Source organism: Anser anser (assembly GCF_964211835.1).
Source record: "Anser anser genome assembly, chromosome: 3".
Classification (NCBI taxonomy): domain Eukaryota; kingdom Metazoa; phylum Chordata; class Aves; order Anseriformes; family Anatidae; genus Anser; species Anser anser.
In genome coordinates this window covers 80348946-80372487 of record NC_139722.1, presented here as the reverse complement: position 1 = coordinate 80372487, position 23542 = coordinate 80348946, and the positions used below count along the sequence as shown (strand labels likewise).

Below are 23542 nucleotides of genomic sequence, written 5' to 3'. Positions count from 1 at the left end.
CACACACATCAGTGTAGCAAGTCTTACACAGCATGCCTGCGTTGACTCTCCGTACCTCCCAGATACTGTCATAGGCACAGAGCTGCACATTGCTGGGAACCAGGAGAATATCCTGGGGAACTGTTACTACATGCTTGCCCTCTCCTTACGTGAGCCCACACATATCAGCTCTTGGCCAAAAAAATACTGGCCTAGACAAGCATTTAGTGTAATGCAGGACTGCTGCTCTTCTGTAACTACTCTGACATAGCCCCCCAACTAGTTAACTTCTGTAGTACTAGCATTAAAGCCACATACCACCCAAATCTCTGAAGTTACCTGTATTAAAAATTACTCATTTCACTACTTATTTCAACTTTCAGCAAGTCTTGTGTTCACCTGCAGTAGATGCCATTGGTAATCCTTAGGAAGAAATTCTTAGGGAACAGGACATGTTCTCAGAGGGACGAACATGGCCGTCACTCTGCTCTGACATCAAAACTCAGCTGGTTCTTCCATTTTCTTTCCTTCATGAAACTAAATGGCCTGCCAGTTCTTTCCCTTGAAATAGTAATAAAACAAATTTATATTTAATCACTGAAAGACAGAGAAGATGGAAAGTGTCAGTTGTAGCATGGGAATAAAGCTAATAATGGGATATGTGACTGGATCAATTGGAAACAGGAAGGTGGTTACATGATGACAGGACCCAGACAATTTTCTTTTCTGTAGGAGTTATTTACTCACTTTTCTGACTCCCTCTTGCAACTTTTATTTCAGCACTGATGACCCACGCTCTCCAATTGGGTTTACATGCACCTGCTTCATAGTTTGCTCCCAGGAAAGATACGCATTTCTTACCAAGGTACTTGTGCAAGTCTGTCATCTTCTCATCTGGATGCCTGCTTTAAGTGCTCTGATATTCTGTGTTGGCTTCGCAAGAAGATGTAAAACCAGTAGGAACTGAAACTCATTATTTTGATCAGTGCTACTGATAACCAACAATGAGTTTTTTATTGATTCCCTCAAATATTGGAGTAGCTAGGTTATAAAGACAAGATAAATGTTATGCCACTATTTTTTATTTGCTATAATCAGCATCTGAAACAAAAACAAACACACTTTGGAATGCTTTTTTTTTTTTCTATAGGAATAATCAATACAATGCTAAGCTACAATCAATATCAAGGTTAGATAACACACTCTGGCATTAACCATCCCTCCTTATGGTGAGGAAGACTAACTAAAGGATGCACAATCTTGACAAATGCAGACAGGCTTTTTGCACAGTATGTGCACGCGCACACACACTACTCAAAAAAATACTCCCCACTTCATAGTGCAGGCAGCCAAAAGCCATACTCTTTAAGTTTAAAATAACAAATACTCACCTATATCACAGTACACAGCTTAGTTCATCGCTTCCACTGTGAATTCTGTGCTTTCACTTCATGTGTCTACATTTCGCAATTGTGTACACACTGCAAAATTATCTTTGTATATCACTTAGCATCTGTGCACACCCTCTAGAGCTTAATGTTATACTGACATTAAAAGAAATCTTGAATTTTAAGGTACTGAAAACAATAGAATTTCACTGAAAAAAATCAGTATACATGTTTCTTGTAAGACAGTATGCTTAATTTTATGTCGGTGCTATTTTAATGCCACTGTTTTCAATTATTCATTGTATAAAGAGAAACCTAGGAAAGCAAATCTAAAACACTGTGCCTAAGTTGGTTAAACTCTGGTGATTTATGATATATGTACAGTATATAAATATATTTATGTATATATGTACATATATATTGGTTTACATTCATTATAAATAGAACTGTGTTAACTTAGGCAGTATAAAAATAGCCACTTTCCTGGGAACATGCAATCACAATATGCTCTCACCTAATCTACAAAACCCAAAACAACCAAAATCTTTTAGCTCTGGTTTTCTAAAAATATAAATCGAAGACTTTTAGCGATTTAACCATAAAGTAAGTTTTTTCAGTAAAGATACAAAATCTGTTTGATGCTAGCTATAATTAAGCTCAAACACAGAATATTTCGGGTTATTTACTTTCAAGTATTTTCCCTTGTGAGCTAATTCTAGACATGCTGCAATTTTTTTTTCTGTTGCAGTAAAATATTGTTCAGCTCTAAACACTAAAAGCCAAATTACAGGCAATCTGGCATGCTTGCACTGCAGGGAAAAGGCTCTCCTCTACACTATTCCTATGTGGGAGGCTGTTCTAATATGGCTATTTGTGCTCCAGATCTTTTGTTCATTGCAAAGCATTACCAAGATTCCATTTCATAGATACTTAAGGCCAGAAGAGAGACTACTGTGTCCACTTAGTCTCATCTCCTGCTCCCTGAAATTCACTCTGAGGTCCCTGCATTCAGCACAGTGACTGGTAGCTGGACTAAAATGCCTCTCCTGTAATAGCCAAAGAGGTTCCAGCTTCACAAGTTGAGTGGGATCTTGACTTTTTAGTGACTTTTCCCAAGGGGAAAAAAATTCGGTTCCATCCGAACCAAATGTGACATTTTTCCTTTTTTCTTGCCATATGAAAAACTGAAAAATTTTTTGTTTTGCCCTGAAACTTTCCATTCTCCTTCAAAGTGCTCTGAGTACTAGTTAGAAAACCAAAAGAAGAAAAAGGGGCTGCGTTAAAAGTTGACACTACTTCTGTTCTTCCAAATGCCTAACAGGTCAGTACCCCTAGCTTGGACTGCGGAAGAAGCAGAGCTGAGTCCTTCCTTGCAGAAAAGATTTTAGCTCTCTGCTACACGGATGCCTTAAGCGCATGACTATGCCAAATATGGCACATGCTGAATTTCATTTTTTTCGTTTTGTTCCACTTAGCTAAAAAAAAAAACAAAAAACATTCCTAGCCATTTCAGAGGAGAAAGGACTGAAATGCAGCTGGTTTCCCATCCCTAAAACTCTATCTCATCCAGCATTTTTTAATTGCTTTTGCTACCTCTCAGAATTTATGAAAGTATTTTTTCAAAGCAAAACAGCATGGAAGACTCAAGGCACACTCTCTTCAGGACATTTTTCTTGTTATTAGGGGATATTTTACAGAAGTAGGAAATTTGAATGTAAATGGCCTGGGCAGAGGAGGGAACGGAGCCTTGCTTTTTCATTCCTAGAGTGATTGTTTGCACATGCAAGTTACTGGGCAATAGGGGGATGATCTAGATATTCGCCTCCAGCAGGTCTACATGTATTGCTCTGGAAATTGTTTCCAGATTAAGATATTTGGTGCATTTGGATTAAATCTATGACTACCTTTCTGTGAGAATCAAAAGTGCACATCCCAAAATTTGCTATTTCACCCACTTGCAAGATAGGGCGTACAACTAAATGAGTTGGAAGTCAGTGAAGACCTACTCTCCTAAAGATATACGAAGTTGCTTGTGCAAGCTTTTCTCTCTGGCACCTCTGAAAGTGATACTCCTAACTCCTCATCTCTTAAGCAAAATGGTCTAATGTTCCCAGCCACATCCTACGTTTCTTTCCCTATTCCCAGGGTGGCTCCCACATTTTTCCCAGAAGTCTTTTCTATGTCAGAAGTGATGAATCCTTGTTAAAATAGCACAGTCTTCCAGCTTCAATATTTTCAGGAAAAAAAATGCGAGGCATTCTATTTCTTATGGTAAGTAGCATAAGTGCACCAAAACAATGTTATGGATGCCCCTGTATTAATTATTTAGAGAGCTGTCATTGGAAGTTGGAGACTGGGAAGTCACAAAAGGCTCATTTGCCTTCTGATCGTCCTTCATGGAGGCTGCTTGGTCTGAGATGGAAGAGAAGGAGAGCTGGTCATGTTCCATTATGTGCACTTGGTCCTCTTCCTTGTCCTTCTTCACATAAAACAGCTTCCTAAACTTTTTGAGCTCATGGAGTTCACAGAAAGTCTCAAGAACTACCAACATTGCGATAAGGCCAAGCAACAGGTAACCTGGGTACCAAAAAAAAAAAGTTTTAATTATCATCAGATTAAGTGGGACTGGAACAGTTTTAACTCTGTACCTTTTTACCTTTTCCCATGCCTGCCATCTCCAAAGATTATGCCAGTCTTCTAAAAAACAAAGCAACTAGAAACGCGTGCAAAACCAATAAAAACAAAAATAAAATTTACTGTAAAATTGCTGCCGATATGTTAAAAGCCTGACAAAGTTGCTGTATCTGATGAAACCTTGAAGATTATTTACAGCGTTTTACTAACACATAGAAACTATCCAAACTTAATAGTGTTATTTAAATGATATCACTCATGACTTTGGTGGTATAATGACTCTAATTTTTTAAAGGTATTAGCTAGCTCCCATGGAGTGAGACTTTTGGAAATGAGGTTTTGTATGGTTAGCAGATCTTTTGTTTTGCACTCGAAACATATGTATCCAGAATTTCGGGGAAGATGTTAAAATAAGCATTTCTTAATCCCAGTTTTTCATTAGATCCTTGTTACTGATCATTACAATCTAACAAGGAACGTGACTACTTAATTATTTTATCATTTCAATGACTAAATCAAGCAGAAGCTAAATGTATAATAATTAATAAATCAGGTTCATCCAAAGGCTAAACATTAAATGTGCTGAAAGATGAACACAGATTAGTTATTAGAATTTACACATGGACAGTGCTTTGTTACCAAAAAGCAGAAATATTTTACATGCAGTTGCAGATTATTCACTGAAAATAACACTCCTCCCTCTCTCTCTTCCAGGAGCACTGTTAAATCAATACTGCGATGCCAGGTACTGATCTAAATCAACACTACAGCTAAAATTTATGAATTGTTTTTAAGCTTTACCTCATGAAATTAAATGGGGCTATGCATTAAAGCAGGGAGAAAATAGCAAAGCTAAGTCAATTAAAAAGCATCTATAAATTTGCACCGAGAAATTTTAATTAGCTCTGAAACACAGTCCAGCTAATCAACGCTTGATTTAGGGAGACCTGTGTTTTCCTTGAAAAGCCTGTAGCAATCATTCAGCATTTTCAGATCTGAACTCCAGAACTGTTATTGAAGAAAATTTAGGTGCAGAAAGAGAAAATATTTTATACATCCTGTTTGGTTTCATGAATTGTTCACATGAAAGAAGAAAGAATAATTCAAAAGTTATGAGTGTAGATTATTTAACTTCTACAGTTTTAAAATACATCACTGCCTACTTTTTCCTTTTAGAATTTCCTTCAATCTATTTCGTAAACATTCTATAGCTTGAAATTGAAAATTTATCTCTGTCCAGAAAAGGAAACTTTGGCTTTTCAGGTGGGGGAGTGGGGAGAGGGAAAGGATTTGATCCAACATATTCTTTTATGGTTTTGAGCTTTCAGAATTTTGACAAGGCCTTTATTATGCATGACTTCCACTCTTCACTTCATCATTTAGCATCCCCAAATCAACTCTGCGAATCAGCAGGGTAATCATTAAAATCTGCTGGTAAGATAAACAGGATGGGGAGAGGAAGAAGCCTGCAATGACCATGAGCCTGGAGGAGACTGAGGAGAACAAAATAAAGTGCTCTTTTGGCTAGTTCAAGGCCTTGCTTCAAGGAATGCAAATTCAAGGCACAATTTTTCTTTAGGTAAAACATAAAAACAAGTTAATGGACACTTTGCCTATATTATTGCTGGGTCACATACAGGAGCACAGACAGAGACATACCTGACATGAAAGGTTTGTTTTGTCTGTTTAGATCTTTTAATGAGTGCTTCTGCTGATCCAGGACTGTGTATACTGATGTCGTATCAGAAAATATATTCATTCAGAATGTTAACACACAGATAATTTTCTCAGCTGTACTCTTTGATCAAACCACTGATCTCTGTGCCTCTCTTCTGTGTCAAACATAGTTAAACTACTTAAATTTAACTTTCACGGTCTTGCTTTGTTATCACCTCAGTCTATTTGTCTCTGTTTGACAGCTGGTATGTCCCAATGCCAGCTTCAGCTACCTTCTGTTACAACCAGAGTAAGAAACTTAGCTCTTCTGCCCATTTCTCACTGCTCCTTGATTCACCTCTGTCTGTCATCTCACCTTACGAGTTGACCTTAGGTTACATGAACCAACTCCTGACTCTGTGATGTGCTGTGAAACCTTAGCCTGATATGCTCCTGACCATCTCTGTAACAGTAATGTGAGCAGTTTTTGCTATTATTAGTAGGAGAGAAGTAGCTATGGTTTAGCACAATGGAATTCTGTTTTCAGCTTTTCCTTTCTTAACTAAGAAACTGACCTTATTTAAAACATTCCTCTTTACGCAGTTACCTACAATGCTAGCAGTTACCCCAGTTTGCTAGCTGATGGCTCAAAGCAATCACCACCCCTGGAATGGATAGGGGAAGCCTATTTTTAAATTATTTTAAATAAAACCCTCTCATTTAATTGGTTAGTTTGACACTTACATGTAATTCCAATTTTATACAGCTCTCGGAATTTTTGATTGTAGCCTTCTCCCGGCACATAGTCTCCTAGGCCAATGGTGCTCAGGGAAATGAAACAAAAGTAAAAAGATTCCAAAAAATTCCAGTCATCTTCCAGAACAGAAAATATTGCTGCTGGGATAAAGAAAAAGCACGAGACAGTGATGAACCCAAGGACTACAGCATGGATGATTGCAACGATCTGCTTGGAGAAGCCCCAGCGAATGTGGAAGTATATTACAGGCCGCCTGGTGACATAAACAATGATGCGCTGCACCACTGCTGTCAGGAAAAGCAGCGTAAATGGGATCCCGATGACTGAGTAGATGATGCAGAAGGCCTTTCCTCCATCAGACAAAGGCACTGTGTGTCCATAACCTGAAACAAAGCAGAGGGAAGACATAGACTGAGATAAATCTGGGACCCTCGTGTACCTATTTGATATTGACTATATTGCACAAGATAAAGAACTGCTTTGCTAGTGCTAAATCTGAATTCTGCTGTTCTTGATAAATGCTATTCAAAGAAGGTCTGCTTTAAGCAAGCAAATAGAGCCTAAGTACTGGCAATAAAGAATTAAAAATCCAAAAATATTTTTGTATTTCAGAATTGTGAACATAATTGTATTCATGCTTATTTTGGTGAAGAATGCAATGACTACTCGGGAGCAGGGAGCCTGTGGCAGGAAATCTGAGTTTTAATCTGGGTTTTCCTCCTGACCTTTTTAAGTTTTACAAAGTGATGCAACCTTTTCTTTTACCCACCTTATCTACTGGGACAATCTATACTTCAGGAAAGTGTTCCTATATCTACTTTGTAGTAAAACACTCTGAGACCTTCTGTGAAAAGCATTTAAATTGCACTTAAAAACATTTAAATCAGCATTCCACACTGCGCACTTCCATATTCCCAGGAGGCGTTTAGATGATAACCCATCAAACACCTAAAAGCAGAACAAATATTTTCACAGCCAAACTCCAGGATCCAACCATTGCAGTTGGATTTTTGCCTAGTCATTTGCGTACCAGAAATATCAACAGTGATCTGTTTCAACTGCAGGAATGCATCCACTGTTTTACAAGCTGATCACGGCCAGCAACCTCAATTCCACAAACGTGTGCAATTACACTTGTATACAGCTCAAGCAGCTATGCTGCCAAAGCACACTCTGCCAGACAGCCTGGCTTTAAGTGTGAATCATGGGTGCAGAAAAGAGCAGTAAAGCCAGCATAAACCAGGAATGCTTTCTTCTGTTTGGCAACCAAGAAAAATTTGTTTTTATTGCAGCAAGGAAGGGGAAATCTCTTGAAATCTTGTTTGTAAGTTGCAGCTCTTTACCCTGATATTCCAAGCAAGTGCAGACAGGCCCTAGTAATTCTGCAGCCTCAAGTCTGCTAGCTCATTCAGGTTACGTTAGTGCTGTACATGAGGCATTTTACAGAGCTCCTGCAACTAGGTGCCTTGAGGAAGCCTGGCAGAACTCAATGCAACTGGGCTATGCCGCTGTTGATTTCTGAACTCACCCAGTCTGCCCAGCACAGCACTGGAGCAGGCAGACATTCCCTGAGGGCTCTTGGGGGCCTCCTGCCTTCTCCCCTGTGAAACCAACTGTTCATGGAATCATAAAATCGTTACGGTTGGAAGAGACCTTCAAGATCATCTGGTCCAACCACCCCCTACCACCAATGTCACCCACTAAACCATGTCCCTAAGCACCACGTCCAACCTGTTCTTGAACACCCCCAAGGACGGTGACTCCACCACCTCCCTGGGCAACCCGTTCCAATGCCTGACTGCTCTTTCTGAGAAGAAATGTCTCCTCATGGCCAACCTGAACCTCCCCTGGCGCAACTTGAGGCCATTCCCTCTAGTCCTATCACTAGTTATCTGCAAGAAGAGGTCGAACACCAGCTCCCCACACCTTCCTTTCAGGTAGCTGTAGAGAGCAATACCCCTCTTATATGAACACCAGATATTTCTCCTCTAGATTAGTGAATTTAATAGTAGAAGTATTGCTCTTTTAAGTTTTCCAGCAGAGTAAGAAAAAGAATATTTTTTTTTTAAGACACAGAGATGCTTCCAGACAATGAAAGAAGGGCAAAATATTGTATCATGCCAACACACAAAATCATACCAGAAGAAATTTATGACATGTAGTTTCTCCACACTAGCTAACTTGATACGAGTCTTCAATTGTATTTGAATTTTAATGACTATCAAAAATTCATCTACGTTCAGTCTTCTGAACCCCTGAAAATCATAATGGCTTTTGTCTTGTTCACCTTCTGATTGCTTTATGTGTTTTGAGATGAGAGAACGGAACCACACAGAGCATGTCAGATGCAGCTTAACCAGATTTAGAAAGTGGCAAAGAACACTTCCAACACTTCCCACTTTCTGATCTACTCCGCCCTAGTAATACCGGACATCTGACTGGTGCTTCTGACTACGAGTGAGCACTGAGATGACATCTTCTTGGCCCTGTCTATCAGAACAGTAGGGCCTTGCCCCTCAGAGGTATCCAGGTATTCATCTGTGCAGATCCCATCACTTCGTATGTGTAACTATGATGGTGTTTGCTGTGTACATCACTTAACATTTTATCCCACTCATTTTCAAGTGATATTTTATGGCCCAGCTGCCCTGTGGTTCTTACAGCTTTGTTTTTCTGAAAATATTTTGTGACAAGAAGCCATCTCCAAGTTTCAAGGAAGGGAAAGGTGTGTTTGAGTTGATCATAGCATATCTGAAACTGACTCACGTGATACAAACATGAAAACAGCAACTGCAATGCTTTATCACATCAAGGGGTCTTCACTAAAGCAGCACTAGAGATGTGTTACTTGATTAAGACATAGGGCCGACCTCATCTGGTCTAATCTACCTCATTCTCTACATCCACGCTTAAGAATGAATTCACATTGAAAGAAGAACAGGGAAAGGTCACTGAAACAACCAGAGGAATAGAAACTTTTCCACGAGTGAAAGATAAAAGTGGTTGGCTTCCTTGACACAGCTGAATGGAGGCTGAAAAGTGATATACTATCTCCCTATTAATGCATCAGCAGACAAGTGCTACCAAGGGAAAAGAAATGTTTCAGATGAAGAATAATATTGCCACACAAACAAATAGTTTTGATGTAGCCATAACTAAATTTAATCTAGGAATTAGAAAAAAGGTTTCTAACCTTCAGAGAAGAGTTTTGCAACAGCCACGCACATACAATACCGGGGAAAGAACACAGCTATGTTTAGGATGGAGCCTTGGTTATTCATCATAACCAAATTATGATGAAGCTTGGTAACTTTATGGATGGCGTTATACCATGAAGCTATACATGACAAGCAGAAATTGAGCTTGCAGATCTACAAAATCCCTTATAAGCTCCAGGTTCTTATAATTAATGTACGCTTGAACTGTACAATTAATCCAAGTTTTTACTAATTTGAACCCCAAAATTTGTATCATGCATAGAAAAAAATAAAAATTAAAAAATCCCTGATGCATTTGTCAGTTCTTTAGGCACAGGGCAGGTTGACGGTAATTTAACCCCAGCCTCTGTGCTGACCCAAGCACTGATCAGCTCATTTCTCACTGAGGAGTGGTTCTGGTGCTGTTACCTCTCTATCACTTCTCTCATAACTCCTGAAGGACAGACAAATCATCTCTCCAGGTGCTACACAGTATGCACCCAGATTCAAAGGAAAGTGTAAAATCAAAGATGTTGCTACAGGAAAGTTTGCAACAAGATTCGGTTAAGTTGGGTGCTCAGACCAGCCTCTTGACTAAGCCTTACCAAAATTTTCTCAGTTCACAGAATTAGCTGAGATGCGTGAAGCAGATGCTACCTTCCAAGGTCTTCTCTGCCATATCACATAAAGGTTAGAAAGGGGACTGTGTATCCCTCAGCTGTTAACTGTTACAGGAAGCATAGCAATGCTGAATGCTGATAGCTTCAGACCAAGGAAAGACTATACACTCCCCTCAGCCAGCCACAGTAAGAATATGACATCTTCCAGCAGCAACAGAAGAGTGATCAACATGTGCTTGCTCCTCAGGATCCAGAGTCAGTGGTTGGGAATAATTACACTGAAAAGCTTGAGTGAAAACAGTCACAATTTATGAGGCTGTAGCAGGTAGGGAGGAACATGGCCCATATTTTTTTCCAGTATGAAACTGCTTACTGACTTATTCCTAGCAATCCCTGTATGCTTTAGCCATCGCTGTACAAAAGTCATTAAAAAACAAAGAGCCTACAGCCATATATTAAAACACAAGAAATTACAGATCCGAGGAAGGAGACAACACTCCATGTCTGCCTTCAGCCATTTGCACTTGATTGCCTCCCATCTCTGCTCCTGCATCTGTTTGTTGCTTCCTTGCACTGCAGCCTCTTCAGGGAAATGGCTTTCTGTGATCCCTCCATAAAGTGCCTAGCGTACGCTGGTTCTACGTTAACAATAGATAATACAACGTATGGCAGTGTGCCTTTTTCAGCAGAACTACCATGCTCAGAAGCATTACAATTGCAATCCTGAGACATTATTTTTGTTATGAGAACAGGATGCTCACAAAAAGGGAACTATTTATATTCTGCTTATTAAAATGAATACATCTCTTTAATCTATCAGAGAGGAGTTGAATAGACTTGCTATGGGTGACTAGAATTAAATTGTCCACGTAGCATCTCCACAGCATTTCATAATTACTGATTATAAAGACAGACGAGATTTACAGTGTGCTATATCTTCATGTGTATAATCTGAACATCACACCACAATCACCTGTTTAAGAGCACTGACCTTTGAAAAACCAAACCTTCAGACAAACTGCCCAAGTGCGGAAGAAAAATGACACCAGAGATAAAAACATATTCATGCATAATCCTTTCTGTTGTCTATTCATAGATTAGAGGTACCATTCCTTCAAGAAGCTCACAAACTAGCTCATACAAGACCAGCAGGATTTACCACATTTAATAAGATCAACAGTTCATCTAGCTCAGCATCTTGACACAGACTGGTATTTGATTGTTCATACAAAGAGCAAAACCTTACAGGACATGCATAGCTGGGCTTCAGTTCTGCTAACACAAGAGGATTATTTTTTTCCCTAAAAGTCATTTACTCTCTTATGACTCAGAAGACTTCAACTGTTAGAAGTTTACATAAATATACAAAATATTTGTATCTCTTCTGATGTAATTTTGAATGTCCCCATAATCCACAAAGGTGCTTAGTTTTAAAAGTTATTTAAAATTCTTAAATCTCTTTATATTGATCTTGGTGCAGGGAATTATACAGGTCAATTATGCGTTCAATAAACTATTTACTTTGACATTTGCTGTCTTTCAAGTTAGTCTTTTGTTCTTGTATCTTTCTAAAAAGGCTTGGTCATGACTTTTCTACACTTTTCATTGGTTTATATCCCTCTTGTGCGAGCTCCTCTTTTAGTTATTTTCCTCTTCTGTCTTCTCTATATCTAATTGTTTCTGTCACATCACTTTGCAAAGAGATACTCAGATCATCCTATTCCAGGTAAGAAATATTTTCTCCCTCCATCTTGATATGCCACGACATTTTGTTTGTTTTGCAGAGCCCCTACATAGCTCACAAGACCATCCAACTCCTAGCAGACTATGTCAAACCCAGCATCTTGTACAACCATTCCATAATACTCTTCCACCCTGTGTTAGCCTGGTACTTGTTGGCACTGTGTGTTTTAACTTTCATCTTCCTCAGTTACTGCCTTTGACCAAGCTAAGTAGTTCTGTATCATCAGGATTGCTTTGTCTCTTCATAGTTCAGTCCCTCCTGGAGCTCATTAAGTAATCGGACTTCCTTTTGTTAAGGAATAGCAGCCCTCAGAAAGCTTCCCCTGGCCAGCCTCTCCCAGGCTATGGTGATGAAGCTCAGGTGTGTGTGCAGGCTGCAGGACTGTCCCTTTCCCTTGCCCCTGTTAGACCCATGGGCACTGGCTGCCCATTATCGCTCTCATGAGAACGAGGCCAGCCCAGAGATCCCAGCCCACACCGCTAAAGCTCACGCCTCTCCCTTCATGACCTAATCAGTCAACGCCAGCTAATGGGTTTGTGTTGTCTGTCTGCTTCTGCCAGGTGGTGTTCTCCTTCTTCCCACCGTGTGTTTTGCCAAGCCACTGCTCCTTCAGGTCCCCCTACCCAAGGTGACCCATTGCAACGCCACCAGCCCCACATGGCAGCACCGAGCTCCTCAGGGCGGGGAGCGGGCCGTCCTCGGCACGTCCAGGTGGCAGAGTCATAACACCCAACCCAAACTTGGTGGCACAACACTACACACACACTCATCCCTTTGCTGGTCTGAGTCAGTATCCCTGAAGAGAAGTCAGCCCTTTCAAGTCTGCTCACAATCTCCAAACGCCCCAACAGATGAAGGGAATTATGTGCTACATATTAAAGTCATGTAAAAGCCTTTTTCATTCATCCCAAGCATAACGTGACTCACTGGAATATGACGATGATGGAGGCCAGTGATTACATTTACGTAATTTCTACACAGTTGTTTTTATAAACCTTTGACATTTTCCATGTGTTAAACAGTGAAATACATCCTTCTTCGTAACTGGGCTATAATCCTCCAAGATAAAAGGGAAATGTCAGCTAATGAGAGACCCATGTGGCAGAGAGATCACATAGAAGTTTCAAGTACTTTTTCTGCTGCAAGGAGGAACATAGCAGTAACCAGTGATCAGAAACTTGCCCTACAGAATTCATATCAACAGCACGATTAAAGTAGCTGATTAGGAATTTTATGTAAAGTCAAGCAGTTGACTGGGCCATAAATTAGCAGGCAAAAGTCATCTACTACACAGAATGAAAGCAATTCCAAAGACACGCTACATTATGCAGTATATCTCTACATGGCAAAGAATCTGCTGAGAACCAAGTTGTCTTTCAGGGAAGGTATTTTGACTTCTCTATTTCTATCAGGTGTGCATTGGGAAGGACACGAGTGACTAACTTTAGTTAACTACCTGCCTATCTGCCATCTCTAACATTTTAGCACACCATTGCGTGTAAGCCTCTCTTCCCTGTATCACAGGTGGGAAGAAGAATTCAAAAGACTTATAAAAGACATGAAAGTTGGTCCATAGCTAAAAATGTGCAAATCAGTAGTGCTGTGCTGCTACAAAGGACTTTTCGGAACTTTTAGTCAGGTTTGAGATACAGCAAAGCCATTAAAACAAGACATTTAAAACAGTTTTATGTGAAAAAGCAGGAGTGAAAATTAAAGAGGTTGCCAACACCGTTTCACTAAACAAACCTGAGAACTCTGATTTCCAGCCAGGCTGAGACAAGCTACCCTACATGGCTGAAAAGAGAAGGGGAGAAAAAAACCCCTATGATGGGCATTTTTAAGCAGAGAAAATCCATCTGGATGTCACATTTTGCTGCCTCCTCAGTTGAGCCATTAATGGAACTGGTTTTGTGTGCACTGGAAGAAGGAGGAGGAAGATGCGCAGTAAACTGTGTTAATTAAACCATCTGCATGGAAAAAATGAGGGAAAGTGAGAAGGAAATTTGTTTGAAACCTAGTTAATTTCACTAATTAAAGCGTACAACACTGTCCTCAAACAGCTGCATCAGCGTAATTAGGGAGGTGATGAAGGGTGTGGCAGAAACCTCTTAAACCAGTTTTGCCACGAAGGAAAGCAGTCATTATGTCCATCCTCACACAGCATCAGGAGAGGCGATTTAAACCTCCAGCCAAAGTGATTAGATTCAGTGCTATTCCAGCTCCCTCCAATGATGCAGCCCTCAAACCTTGCTAGAATAAAAGTGGTAAAAGAGTATTTAAACAATTAAATTAATGTTGAGGATTACTTCTTCTTCACAATGATTTCTCACCTTATCTCTTCTCAAAATAGCAAATCCTGTTTTGCCAATTTCTAGTTACAATTTCAGCGTGATATTACAGGGGTGTGTCAAGGGACTTCTTCCAAAACAAAAAGAGAATCCAACATACTGACCTGCATGTACCTACCGTGTGTACACAATTTCAGTTCCTTCTGAGACTACTTTTTGCTGCCATCAGTCATCAGTGCCCAAGACTGCTAATTCCTCACAACCAGTGTCCTGCCAGCTGAGTTTGGAGTTAGCTCAGAAAGAACTGCTTCATATAATAACCTCGCTAATGTCAGCTGCTGCACCAAGAAAGGTAGAATGGCTTTGAACACCATCAGTTTTGTAACTAAATTGATTGTATGAGTAATTTGGATGGCTGTCAGGAACATCTGAACCCAAGATATCAACCCAATAGCACGTATATACAGGCATCAATTTTCAAAGGTAGCTTCGAAACCAACTTCTACCAGAACAGCTGTACACCAAAACATTTATAGCTTGCAAATCATGTAGTCTATCACATCTGTTCCTACACAGGAAACAATATTTTTACCCATCCAAAGAAAGAAACGGAGCTAGAAACTCTATCCACAGATGCTGGGAAAAGGGGAGGCTGATGAGTAAAGCTGTGGAAAATGTTTGAAGGAGAGCAAGAGATACTCCCCACACTATTTAGGGGAGCAGCTCGCTTTATAATTTTTTATATTTGGAAATGTTTAAACCAATATACACCAAACCTAGCAAACCACTCAGGTTTAATTCCAATCCTGAGTGATGTGACATGCATCACCCTAAATACCCAGTGTGACAGAGGTTATGGCTACACATTCAGACTTTAGGTATCCACTTAAGGTATCAGAAAGCATGACAAAAAAAAAGTTTCTTATGCCAAGAGCAAAAGGAGTAATGTGTTCCAGGTGGTTTTTTTTTGTTTTGTTTTTTTTCCCCCCGATTACATTCTTAGCCCCTTGAAAAGTTATCCCTTTCCCTGCAATAAGCCCCACGCCGGTCCCCATGCCTTCTCTGGGAATCCCACATGTAGAGTCTAGTCTGCATGAGCTCCTATTGACCTGGATCTATGGATAGGATAGCAATTCTGGTGGGAAATCACTTTACATAAAATAAATAAATATTTACCAGTATATATTCTTATCAATCATTTTATACTTACTGTACTACCAAAACAAAAAAAGATTTTTTTGCCCCAGAAGCTTACAACTTCAGTACAAAATACAAGCCAGCCAGTAAATATGAACTGAAGGGTGGAAGGAGAAAGAAAGAGTAAAATTCTGCTGGGCACCGAGAGACAACAGAATCAATACACTACCTGCATCATCACTATTAAACTGCCTCTTTGGTTGTTTGTTTTTTTTTTCTCCCCTTTATAAAATAGAAATCACCAAAGAGAAGATGTTTAAAAAGCAAATTGAAAGGAAAAAACAAATCATGGAGATTGCCATTAAAAGTGGCTGCACAGGAGAGAAAACCAACAGCGTGCACATGCTACAATTCCCTTTCGAAGAAATACTTTTACATTCCCAGTCACAAATTCAGCCTCACATTTTTTCATATGTTCTCACTGGATCACAGAAGGGTTGAGGCTGGCAGGGCCCTCTGGAGCCCACCTGGCCCAACCCCTGCCCCAGCAGGGCCACCCAGGGCAGCCTGCCCAGCCCCACGTCCAGATGGCTTTTGGAGATCTCCCAGGAGGAGACCCCACAGCCTCTCCAGGCAGCCTGTGCCAGGGCTCTGTTACCCCCACAGCACAGAAGTGCTGCCTGGTGTTCAGAGGGACCCCCCTGTGCTCCAGTTTGTGCCCACTGCCTCTTGTCCTAGCACTGGGTGCCACTGAAAGGAGCCTGGCTCCGTCCTCTCTGCAGCCTCCCTTCAGGTGTTCACACATATTGGGGCGACCCCTCCGAGCCTGCTCTTCTCCAGGCTGAGCAGTCCCAGCCCTCTCAGCCTTCTCTCATGGGAGAGGTTCTCCCATCCCTCCATCATCTTTGCAGCCCCACGTCCCTCTTGCACTGGGGAGCCCAGACCTGGAGCCAGCACTCCCCAGTGCTGAGCAGAGGGGAAGGATCACTTCCCTCGCCCCGCTGGCAACGCTCCCCCTAATGCAGCCCAAGGCACCATCAGCTTTCTTTGCTCCGAGGGCACCCTGCTGGCTCGCCTGTGGCCATTAATTATGCAAGGAAAATTGAGAGTGCATTAGGGCTTTTCACTTGAGTTTACCAACGGACATCAAATTGATACATACGTTGTGCATCTAGTTATTTATTTTTAGCTATAGAAAAAATGCAGTACCATCTGCTTATAATGATAACTCGTGTCTTTTTGTGCGTGCACGTGCTATTCTAAGTCCACTTACAAGTTTCTAGAGTGATACACTCAGCTTCTGCAGCCTTGCAGCCCTGGAAACTCCCAAATTCCAAAGATGATTTTGTAATTCCAAAATTCTGTCACTGAAATCCTTGCATTATTCATGTTAATCAGTAATCCATTTCTTGTCCAAGGCATGTATAAAGAATATTCTTCTTCTTTTGAGTGAGGAAACGTGTTAAGAGGGTTGTTGTCTTGGTTCCTTCCTAGCTGCCAAAGCAGGCTAATTCTGTTCTAGGAGAAATTTCTGTACCCTGTATGATATTAAGTTTGCTGTACATCTCTATATATAGGAAGAAGACAGGAAAAGTGAAAGTTGTGTCCTGGGCATGTCTTTACAATTCCTTTTTTTCCCCCTCCTGTATCAATTATGTACAAGAGGAACTGTTGCCACTTTGAACATTAAGAACAACTGACAATAAAGCACAAACAACCTTTAATTTTTGTCTCCAAATTCTGACATTTTCATATGAATTATTATTAATCTTTTTTATTAATCTTTTTTCATTGAGATGAAAATTTTGAAATTATTTTCAAACTAGAAAAAAAAGTACATTCTTGAAGACTGATGAAAACAGCATCATGATGCACCATCTGTGAGTTTGCTACTCTCATAATCCACAAACACTGACATAAGAACACGTGTTAAAAACATTTTTCAATTAAATTCAAGTGACAAACAAAGCAGTACAAGTACCCTGTTATCATTTCAATGCCTGAGAGAAGAGCTGAAGCCAATGCAGCGAGAGAGATCAAAAATTTTTGTTCATGGATGGTAATTTTCTATTAAAAATGTGATAATTTTGACACTCTTTACTCTCTACAGAGGCAGTAAGAGAAACAAAGTGCCATGATGAAGCAAATGTTTCTGTGTTTGATTTGTCAACAAAACAAGTCCTTTAAAATAGGAGAATAGTTTTGCTGAAACAGGAGCTGAGGTCTTACTCTAAAAATTTCATCTCAATTTTATGAAAAAAGCTGTATTTGATCATATTACTTAAGGGATCAAGTATCTGCCAATTTCTGCCCAGAACCAATTATTTTCACTACTGGAATGTAAAGTATAGCAATGGAAGAAAGAAATGGAGGAGGGGAGTAAGAATTGTATAGCCACTTTGTTTACATTATACGTCCACAGTTATTGTGCTAGAGTGGAACAGTTAGTTGCATGGAGCTAAGGTCATCATTGTAAGTGAGGGTTTAACTTCAGATTTGCTCTACTTTGTTCACAAAGACTGGATGTACATTAACAGGTGAGGTGCACTTTGCTGCTCTCCAAGGCTGCTTCCTTCAGCTTTGTTCAATCAAACAGGAGCCCACTTTGCATGCTACAAGACTGGACCACAGCGTGAACCACAAGTGGGAATGATCTGGGGAGTTGCTGTGGCACTGCATGCCTGACCTGAACCAAGACACTACTGCAGATGCACCGACTTGGGACCAAGAAATCGGGCAGACCTCAGCTTCTTTCGGAGTTTGAAACTGAATTTAACAGCACTTCTCTAGCATCTCCTCCTGCATTCATGTTCTGCAGGGCCCTGCCAGAGCATCTTAAGAGTATAGCTCCCTATACAGAAAACTTTTCCTCTTCTGATGGGCTCCAGGTTTTTGTATGAAGACCTTCACTTTTCTAAAGTAAAGTTTCTGAATTGCCATCATGACTCAAACACAGCGATGCAAGATGAGTGATGACAATATTAACACTGTGAGGCTACCTGAACCACAGCTCACTCAAGAACATACAAGGACTTTCCATAAACTGAAGGGAAACTAGACAAAACTGAGAATCAACCCGGAGGAGTGCTTATACTTTCTTAATTCTAACACAATATTCTACACTACTTTCCACCACAAGGTTCACTCCATGTCTCACTCATCACACCATGTAACCTGATGCAAAGATTACAGCTGGATGGGCAAACTGGAAGGCTAGCAAGGAGTAACATTTGATAATTTACAGTGACTGCTGTTTTAGTCAGTTATTACCTATAGTTTCTATTTAAAGTAGTGAAAAAACCTTACAACTGCACAGCAGTGATGGTAATGCTGAACCCATTCACACACCAGTGGTTCTAAGGAATTGGTCGGTACTGATGCTTCTTGGTAAAAGGCTGCACTGTACTAGAGCCACACAAACAGCAGATCCACTGCACGGGAACCAAATTCAGCCAAAAGATAAAGTAGAGAACTCGGTCCCTCCCACACGTCAGATGATTATTAGTGAGGGGTCCTCGCAATAACATCTCTTCTCAACCAGAGTCAGAGAGAAATACAGCTCAAAAGGTAATAACTAAGTGAAAAACAATAGCATTCTTTCATGCCACAGCCAGACACTGGATCTCCCTAATCCTGCCTGGATACATTACATGTGAGTGCAGCATACATTAGCAGCCCAAGGGAACTGTTAGACCTTTCTTGCACAGCCCACGTGAAAGCACACGTTGCTCACCACCAGAAAGGGACCTACTGTGTGTGAGACAAAGGTGGCAGGACTCCAGGTGAGGCACATACTCCATTTCCAGGGCTATTAAACATGCCTGTAGAAAGGACACGTGGTCTGTAGGACAAGCTTGGGCTCCCCAGGCATTCAGCTGGCAGACCTTTCCCACTTACCCTGTGTGAACAGTAAACCAGATTTTTTAAACCCTACTGCCCCACTGTAAGCTACACAGTACCTACAAAACTGTTTGTTGTGGACCTTTTTGTTATGACAAGCTAAACCTTAAACCTGCCATGAGGTTTGTGTGGGCTGGACCTGTGTTCTCTCAGAGTTCTGGTAGCTTCAATCATGCTTTTTGGAGCAGTGTCATTAAAGACTTCATGCTCTGTGTGTGCATGGCTTCAGACAGTGCTCAGTGCAGGAGCAAAGACAAATATGTGAGCACATTCAGTAGACAGAAGTCTGCTAAGCCTCTGTGAGAAAGCATTTAGGCTTCAGTTCTGTCACAGATAGTAGTCAAAAGATGTGTGTGCATTTCTAGGTTTGCTTGGTTTTAGCTTTAAAACAAATTAACAAGCAAACTTTTTTCTAAACCTGAAGTCTGTATACTAGAATTTGGGTCCCCTCAGAGTTATCCTAGATTTATGATCCTATAAGGGTTAAACTACAATCAAACCAGGATTCATCTTGGGCTGGGATTTTGCACCCCCTTCCTCCCCCGACCTCTCAATAACAGCATATTTCTAGAAATACCTATCCAAAACCAGAGCATCATATTTTTAGATCAATCTCTAGCAAGCAGTTAGCATAAGTAATGAAACATGTCTCTTGTATCAACAGCTATTTTCCATGAAACCTAAGATTCATTTTTCAATGGGGGGAAAAAAAGATGAAAATGACGAAAGTCTGCTGAATAAAAGCCAAACCCAACAGGTCAAAAGCAAGGTTAGACTTCCTGAGGGCTCCTCTGAGACTTCAGCAAGGAAAATTCCAATTATTCTTTTATTGGATTACCTGCCCGCTAGGCAACAGATGGTCAAAAATCTGTATCAAAGTGGGGCCCCCCACCAGATTACTTTATTATGAATATTTCCTGATAGAACAAACTCTGCCTGGGAAACTAAAATTTGATAAAAAAAAGAAATGTGAACGGGCTTTACTAGGGAAGGTCTACTGGTAGTTCTCTGAAACGTTAGAAAACAAGGCAAGGTTTTGTGCTTACCTTTTGTAAAGGGTTTTTGTATTCTGTTTAGCAACACGTGTGCAGCAACATTCCCACAATAATGGATTTTTAAAGCCACAGATCACCAAGATTAATATGCAAAGAAACGGATTCATTAAAAACCTTCTTAAAAATTTCAACACCAATTTCAAGGTATTGAAAAGAGGTACAAACCCTTCTGCGGTTCTTCCTAGGATTCACATCCTTAAATATCCAATATTGGAAAGAAAAATCTTAAACACAGAAAATGTTTTGGCAGAGACCAGGAAAGAAAGTGACATTATTGACTAGATTTAGTCATTAGCTTGCACATGATCTTTTCATTTCATGTGTTCTTTTGGTAAAAAGCATGTTGAGACTTTCACCTTGACTACAGCATAAAGGTTGATATGTTTTACACAACAGTAATACTTCTAGATTTTGACTTTAGATATGGCAGTCTGCAGCAATGTCCCCTACAGAAAAATTCATTTTAGCAGCTTAGAAATGCATTTAGCATTTAATTTCAATGAACCTGAGAAGGTAAACATGTTCTAAAGAGACTGGCAGAAGATAGAGCTTTTTGTTTCTTGGGAAAGGTCTGGAACCACGATTTCATTTCATGCTGTAATTTTCTCTTTCCCTACCTCCGCTAACCGTTCTGTAACAGGTTTTAAAGTTCTATCAATTACTTCAGCCTCCACCACTTGAAAGACCTTGTTTATGCACATATTACAGGGATGTGCCAGCTGCCACTGATGAGCCCAGCACCTGTGCAGTATGGTACTCAGCTTGAAGAGAACAAGTCTGGTACTGTGTAGTGGGAAGAGGTTTCTAAAATTGGTAACGGGCACCTGGTACCATTCCAAATCCATCCTGGGAGGTGTCACAAGCTTTAAATGTGTTGCAGTGGCACTTACTGCAGTGCTTTCATCACATCTAATTAGTGAAGAACACCTATCTGGTCTTGCTATGTTATCATTTCTTGCACTGAAACGAGCCACAGTTGTTCTTCCAACCATCTGGGAATAAAAAGAAACAACCAGCTGCAAATTAGTATGCTTCCTACCTTCACTTCTGAAGCAAAAATTGCTTTATTGCACCATCAGGAAGAACAGGACATGAAAACAGTGAATGAAACTGGTATCGTGGGCAGTAAAGAATTATCACACAACATTAAAAGTTAAGCAGTTTCATGCAGGAAAGTTAAAATCAAATCTGTAAGCAGCATCTTTGCATTAAAATGCAACTTCACATAGAAGAAAGTATTATCTGCTAAATACAGCAGGGGAATAGGACTTCAAATCTTGTTGTAGATTTGACATGTGGAACTTGGGGAAATTACTAGCATCAGCTCCCTTGTTGACAGAGGAAGACACACAGTCCTTTCATATCTTTGTAAGATATTTTGGTATTTCATACTTACATCAATCAGACACGATAATGCATTTGCATACAAATAAATCCTATCTCTACCTTTTGTTTTAATTGCTATTCGTGAGAAATATGAACGATTCAACAGTATGTAGAGCAAAATAGAAGCAAATCAACACAAACAGCAGAAATCAGTGAACCAACTAACCAAGCTACACAGAGCTAGAGTGCAATCAATCTCCAGTTTTATGGAAGGTATGTTCCACCTGGAATATTCATTCCTAACTTAAAAATAATACTTATCACTTCTGAAATTAAAAGACAAAGTTTAATCAATAGCCAAAGTGAAATATCTTTCAGATGAGATAGTTTATTCTAAATCACAGTCCGTAACACAATGTCTGATGGTACTCTGCCATCCGAATATAGCCTAGCTGAACAGACTCACACATTCATGTTCAAAACAGAACATTAATTTGCAAGGCCCAATGGGGAAATACTTTAACTGTTGAGATATGGAACTGCAAACAAATTTTACAGATATTGAGTATTGAATCACTCACGTTTGGGACAGCCCATATAGCAAACACCAACTGCAGGAACCATAAACTAAATTAATCACACTGGAATCAGGATAGCCAGCATAATCACAACTGTATGTCCTACCAACAAATACAAGGAAAACAGAAGAAAAGAACAGCACTGTAATTGCACATACTATTTCTGTTCATAAGAGGAACTGTAGACAGCTTTGTTTAACTAGAAATTCTTTAGAAATAAATCACAATGTAGTGTTTAGAAAGGCAAACTACAGACATAAGACATTTAGCCAACAACGTAAAGATAAAGACAGAGCAGTTTAAATGCTGTGGGGTTTCAAACACTATTGTTGTCTGCTTAGATTAATGGCAATTTGTTTTAAGATGGTGAATATTTTTTCAGTTTGCTAGCAAAATGCCTCCTGGTAGGGTATATGATATCTTCAGAAATTCTTACAACTACAGTATGATTGACCTAGTGAAAATATATCATCCTAGCCTCTCAGGGACAGAATAAGATAGCCCTGCACACAGTGAAAGCAGGCAACGTTAAATCCATAGGACAATTCAACAAAAATGCACTAACTGCTCCATCACAATTCTGGACCACTGCATCAGACCAACACCATCAACACCGACCAATGATTCTGGGTCCCATTTCCTCAGGTCCCAGTACCTTAAGGTAGCTTATGCATCAACCTGCTGAGCATCTGACCAGCCTGAAAGACTGAGTCGTGTGGGGGGTGGGGGGGCTTCATGGTCAGCACTTTCCTTTCAGTGCTTGCATTTGCAAACCGAGGCCATCAAGAAAAAGGCTCGACTGATGCAACCTGTGATTCTCTAAGGGATGTGGGATGCTGTAAATGGCATCTCTCAGATGCCAATGTACTGGCGGGGGAAGAAGGTGATAAACTGGCTGGTGATTCCAAAATAAAGACAGGCAGGGAAGAGCCAGGGTCAGCAATGTGTAAATTGATAGTTAGCACATCTTTTCAAGAGAGGTATTTCTTTGCAAGAGTCTGGCCCTATGAAAACCCAGTTTCTTGTAATTTTCAAGGATCAAGATTTATAAACTAGTTACGGTAACTAAACACAAAGGTATTAGTTCTGTATTAGTTTCAAAAATGACAATTTATCAAATAATGCTAGTTACATAGCAGGGTAAAAATAAAGCTCCCCCTAAGATGTGTGTACCTGGGGTAGTGGATAGAGTCCTAGCAGGGTGTAGAAATATTTCAGAGGCAGCATCTCTATCAACAGGAGCTTCTTTCAGCTTTGCTAGAGGTCACTTTAATCTTGCTTGA

General features: G+C 40.2%; 1 protein-coding gene across 1 annotated transcript in view; it reads right to left on the bottom strand.

The window, feature by feature from the left end:
• Positions 1 to 1044: 1044 nt before the first annotated feature.
• The window catches only part of KCNK1 (potassium two pore domain channel subfamily K member 1), a 35454-nt gene continuing 12956 nt past the window's right edge, over positions 1045 to 23542 (bottom strand). Inside the window, exons 2-3 of the mRNA XM_083830064.1 lie at positions 6402 to 6797; positions 1045 to 3944 (exon numbers count right to left, since the gene is read on the bottom strand). Coding sequence (XP_083686190.1) covers positions 3685 to 3944; positions 6402 to 6797 — 656 coding nt within the window. The 3' untranslated portion in view covers positions 1045 to 3684. The remainder of the gene's footprint in view (positions 3945 to 6401; positions 6798 to 23542) is intronic.